The following is a 5,357-nucleotide window of genomic DNA, read 5'->3' as shown; positions in this document are numbered from 1 at the left end:
GCTAGCGAAATATTTTTACATGGAAATTGTAGATCTCGTCGTCCTCTACAAGAAAGGTCCTATGCAATTTTCCCGTATCTCCAAGGGTTTAGGAGTTATTAAGGAAAAACGAAATTTTTTTCCAAAAGTTCGCCGTTTCGACGCTGGGATGGTCGGATTTTGTCAACATCAATAAAATGCCAAATAATCATACGTAACTCGTTAAATATCGAAATTAGAAGGAAAATGCACTATTTTTAATTATCGGAAATGCATTTTTCTAAGGTACATAAGCTTTTGGAATTGACTATATAGCCAATACATCCTTAAGACTTTTAAACAGGAGTGCACATTTCACGTTGTAACGGAATCAAGTAATTTCATATGATAATCGAATCACTGATTTCGAAAGAAAAGGAACGCCTTCTTCTGAAATTCAGTGGTTTCCTGATTCTAGACCGTGTAACACGATGATAATTGAACAGAAAAGTGAATTTTTGCTCTTTTCGAAGTCAACGATTCGACGAATGATGTGATTAAAACGTACGATTCGGATCGTTCACGAGCAGAATCGTCCAACCTGTCGACAGGAGGAGACTCGTTGATGGGCTCAGGATCGGAAGATGAGGACGAAGACGGTAGTACTCACCATCATCACAGCGGTGTCAGCGGTCCTCACTTGGGCCATAATCTCGGTACAGGTGGTCCTGGCGACCAGACGGTCGGCCACACCGGCGATCTACCTCTTGGGAGCGATCCTTGCAAGCAGGAGGACTCCGAAGATCAAGGTAAATTATCTGTAAAAGGAAAACACATTGATTCAGTGATCAAATAATTCCATGTATCGAATCTATAAATTAATGACGAATATAGAATGCGGATTTTATGCATTTATGGGAAAATGATGTCTGTAGAAAATATAGTAAATGCAAATATAGAATGTGCAAGAACATGTGCAACATAAAAAATAAAATACATATTTTTGTCTTTGGAGGATAAAAGAAATTCAATATCGAGATTTCCTAAACTGGCATTAAAAATGATATACTTTGCATAAGAATCCACAGTCTATTAACGAGACAGAAATTGATACAGTAACTTGAGAAGCAAAACGACATTTCATATGCGTCAATCTAATATAATAATAGAATACAATGGGTGTAGGGGTTAATAGAGTTTCTACAGAAAAAACGGTGTCGGAGAAACGGTAACCCTCCGCGTATACTCGATTTGGGAAGGACGTTTGACTAACGACTTAATCGCGGCCAATCTTGGGGTTCGAGGGAGGAAAGCTCGAGACTCGTAGCATCGGTACGAATTACTAAGCACGTCAGGTCCTCCCTATTATTCGCTTCTGCTCTTTTATCGCGGACGCAACAAAGACCCCACGATTTCACCTCTCCGGCATACACCGGGTACAAGCATCTATGCCGTAGAGAAAGGGAGGGGTGTCTTCGCGAAGGGTGGCCCCTGTAGTGCGGCGTGACACTGTCCAAACATTTTCTTTGTCCCGTGGTTAAGACCTCCCCGGGTATATATAGATTATCGTGAAGAGTTGGGCTCGAAAACTGTGTGTACGTTCTCTATACATAGACACCGCGCATTGTGCGCACACGCGTTCGGCTATAGAGTGTAGCTTTCAACCGTGGTACGATAATCCGATGGGGGTTTCGCATCGCTTCCAGGGGATTGGCTCCGATTGTTGTTACCTCGATCAAGATTCCAAGATATCGAGGCATTATGCACGCGTGTATGACTCGTTAAGAGAGTAAAAATCCGACCGACACCGAGGGACCGGGGTGGCTGTTTAAAATCGAATATATTCTAATCGGCTGTGTTTTCGGTTTTGTTGATGCACGGTGAAATTACCCCGAAGAGTCAACAGCCCGGACTCGTTCCGCGGTGGAGCGTGTTTGCTCTGTTCGATCAATTTATTAAACGAGTTTGTTTGCGTTGGTCGAAGGTTCTCTGGACGGCGATCCCGAAACGAGGGACAGCCAAACGGAAAACAAAAGTCCGGATGGCGGTGCCGGCGGTGGTAGCGGCGACGGCGGTGCTGGCTCGAAAAGGCGAGGTCCGAGGACGACCATAAAGGCGAAACAGTTGGAGATTCTCAAGTCGGCCTTCTCCTCCACTCCCAAGCCCACCAGGCACATCAGAGAACAGTTGGCGAAAGAGACTGGCCTACCCATGCGCGTAATTCAGGTTCATAAACTTTATCAGACAATCGTACTGTCCTATTTCAACGAGTTTTCACCGTATACGATATTAAACAGCGTGATTTAACTTTTTCGTGAAGCGGAATAAGTCGACGTGTATAAAAAATGGGTTGGATGGGTGTGCGTAGGTCTGGTTCCAGAACAAGAGGAGCAAGGAGCGTAGGTTAAAACAACTGACGTCGATGGGCAGGAACCCGTTCTACGGCGGCTCGAGAAAAATGAGGGGCTTCCCTCTAAACCTGAATCCCGGTGCTTTGGGCGGCGAGGACGGACCGCCGCCCGGTTTTCCATATTTCGGCGCGGAGAAATTCGAATTCGGTTACGGCGGGCCCGTGGCGTTTCACCACGAATTCTTTGGTGCTCATCCGCCCCCTCATCCCCATGGACCGCCTTTCAGCGGCCCTGGTAATCCTGGTAACTATTAGAATTCGATTCGACCTCGATTCACCCGGATCATTCAATTAAAATTGTTATGCAATTAAAAATCTAGATTTCTTTTGTAAAATACCAAATAGTTTTGTAATTCAATTGATCAATTTATCGGAATCGCTAGATTTAAATCGTGTTGCAATTAATGATCGAGAACATCCAAGATTTCGTTTGCGAAATACTACGACACAGTTTCGTAGCTGCCCGATCGTGGCACGGGGTTGTTAACATTTTGCATGAATACGGGAATCGAAAGCAGTGGTCTCGTCTCGAATTCTATCGCGATTACAATAAACATCGTGGCGGGTAGGTAGGTCGCGATAATTATGACAGCCGGGTTCGGAGATAGTAGGCCGGATACGATCCTCTCTGAATAGTACACGTAATCTGTTCCTGACAGGTTTGGACCCGGCGAGTTTAGCGGGTATGGCGGCTGCAGTGGCGGTGACAGGGGAGTATCCACCTCCGGGCGCGGGAGGCGGCCCTCCGGAATTTCTCACGGGCCCTCCTGGACAGGGGCCCCCTGCACCTTCCGGCGGTAGCCCCGGCGAGTTCCTAGCGCCTTCAGGTATGACCAGATCCTTTTGAACGGTCACACGCGCCACAACTATTTTTACGCTCTTCGTGTCATTCCTTCTGTTCCATGTACAAATGTATATAGTCGCTAATATTAAATTTGATAATGTACAATAAAATTGCAAGACGATAGTAAGGGTTGTCGGAAATTAGAACGAGACGATTTCGTTGATTCTTTATCCCTTGGGTCCCACGATTTATCAGTGGACTGCAGATTTTATGCACTTATTAAAGAATCGATGGAAAGATAAATGCGTGATCGAAAGGAGAATGCATATTGCAGTAATTAAAAGAGGTTTCCATTCGCGATGCATTCTTCTGTTTTCTTACGTATGAGAAATCAGCAGTCCAACTATGGAACACCGATAGATTCGATGGGTTTGATATTTCTCAGGTGGAGCACAGGGTAATCCCAGTGCCGGTGGGAATGGTGGCGGTCCAGGCGGCGGCGGAGGCGGGGGTGGGTTCTTGGAGCCGCACCAGATGCAGAGCGAAGGGCTGGCCTGGTAGTACGAGTTTTAATTACCGTTCATTTCTTCGTGTTTTGTTGCTCTCCATCGAGCTTCTCGGCGCAAAATCGATATTTCCGAGAAACATCGAGCGTTCCCGCGCAACTGACGATGGGGAGATCGTACGACTTTGTTCCGGTCCGACTCCTTTCAAGGAGAGAACCAGGTCGACTTTGCGAACTGCACGTTATTTTTTGTAAGATACCACGGTAACAATTTGATCGTTTCAGCTTCGTTTCTTTCACGGTTATCATTGTCATTACTGACATTATTATCTTTATTATTATTATTATTATTATTATTATATTGTCGTCGGCGAGAATATCGACGTTACTATTATTATTATTATTATTATTATTATTATATTGTCGTCGGCGAGAATATCGACGTTACTATTATTATTATTATTATTATTATTATTATATTGTCGTCGGCGAGAATATCGACGTTACTATTATTATTATTATTATTATTATTATTATATTGTCGTCGGCGAGAATATCGACGTTACTATTATTATTATTATTATTATTATTATTATATTGTCGTCGGCGAGAATATCGACGTTACTATTATTATTATTATTATTATTATTATTATATTGTCGTCGGCGAGAATATCGACGTTACTATTATTATTATTATTATTATTATTATTATATTGTCGTCGGCGAGAATATCGACGTTACTATTATTATTATTATTATTATTATTATTACGAATTTATTAAATATTATTATTAATATTATTGTGTATAAAATTCCGAGCGTCCTATCGTGTAATATTATACCCTCCCTGTTGATTACTTTTCGACGTTAATTTTAAGAGAAATCCTGTAGATATCTATTGTTCTACACACCCGCGACCGCGTTCGATGCGGCGTACGAAAAAGAAAAAAAAAAAACTACACGAACCGACATACTTCCGTGTATGTTAGACACGCACAGAGACAGAACAGGTATACACACGCGTACACACATGAGTACACATGCGTAATTCAACACTTAAAGACAAGAAACCGCTGTACTAATTATCATTAAAAAAGTATAAATATAAATAGGAATGTGTAACCTGTAACTGTTAGGGCGGCGATCGATGTAAATAAATCTGTCTTTTCCTTTTTCCGCGAACCTAACGCGGGAAATATTTGTTGGCCGAGTTCTATTCACCGAACTTACTGTCTGTAATAATGTAATTTGCATTGCAAACGTCACGCGAGAGAGACGCCGCCGCGATGCATAATGATTATAAATATTATAATAAACCATCTCGTATTTCCGTATACCTACAGTTGTGTGCCTTTTTTATCCTTAATACATCATTACAGTAAATACTTCGTAAAATGTAATAAGAAGAAAGAACGAAATTAGCCAGAACAGTAAGTAATTAATTAAATCATATTTCCTTTTCTTTCTTTTATCCTTCTTTTCAGTTTTAAATATATTGCTTCAATAAATGCTTTATGGAACGTAACAAGAAGAAATAGTGACTAAATAATGAAATCACGTCGCACGAGAGAGACACTTTTTTCCCGGAAGGAAATCTCGACTTCTTTCGTTCCCAGCGGGGCAAACACCTGAGACTATCGAGACTCGTCGAATCCTTTTGCCCTTAAACCGTCGCCCGCAAACGCATCTGCGCCAAGC

General features: G+C 42.3%; 2 protein-coding genes across 7 annotated transcripts in view; one reads left to right on the top strand and one right to left on the bottom strand.

The window, feature by feature from the left end:
- LOC108623037 (GS homeobox 1) overlaps positions 1–697 on the bottom strand; it is a 61,588-nt gene extending 60,891 nt beyond the window's left edge. For both annotated transcript variants that reach the window (XM_018021286.2, XM_026811936.1), the window contains exon 1: positions 629–697. The gene's annotated coding sequence lies outside the window, so the exon portion shown is untranslated. The remainder of the gene's footprint in view (positions 1–628) is intronic.
- Positions 1–4,048, top strand: part of Lim1 (LIM homeobox 1) — a 20,153-nt gene extending 16,105 nt beyond the window's left edge. Inside the window, exons 4-8 of one of the 5 annotated variants that reach the window (XM_026811934.1) lie at positions 570–767; positions 1,943–2,184; positions 2,327–2,612; positions 3,028–3,195; positions 3,598–4,048. In XM_026811934.1, coding sequence (XP_026667735.1) covers positions 570–767; positions 1,943–2,184; positions 2,327–2,612; positions 3,028–3,195; positions 3,598–3,713 — 1,010 coding nt within the window. In that variant the 3' untranslated portion in view covers positions 3,714–4,048. Of the gene's footprint in view, positions 1–491; positions 768–1,942; positions 2,185–2,326; positions 2,613–3,004; positions 3,196–3,597 lie in introns of those variants that run through there. The other 4 variants (XM_018021276.2, XM_026811933.1, XM_026811932.1 and 1 more) reach the window with 4 other exon arrangements.
- The last annotated feature ends 1,309 nt before the right edge of the window (positions 4,049–5,357 follow it).

Source organism: Ceratina calcarata, unplaced genomic scaffold (assembly GCF_001652005.2).
Source record: "Ceratina calcarata isolate Rehan_Ccalc_2016 unplaced genomic scaffold, ASM165200v1 scaffold250.2, whole genome shotgun sequence".
Lineage (NCBI taxonomy): Eukaryota > Metazoa > Arthropoda > Insecta > Hymenoptera > Apidae > Ceratina > Ceratina calcarata.
Note: the sequence above shows the minus strand (reverse complement) of the source record. Positions and strands in the feature narration are given on the sequence as shown.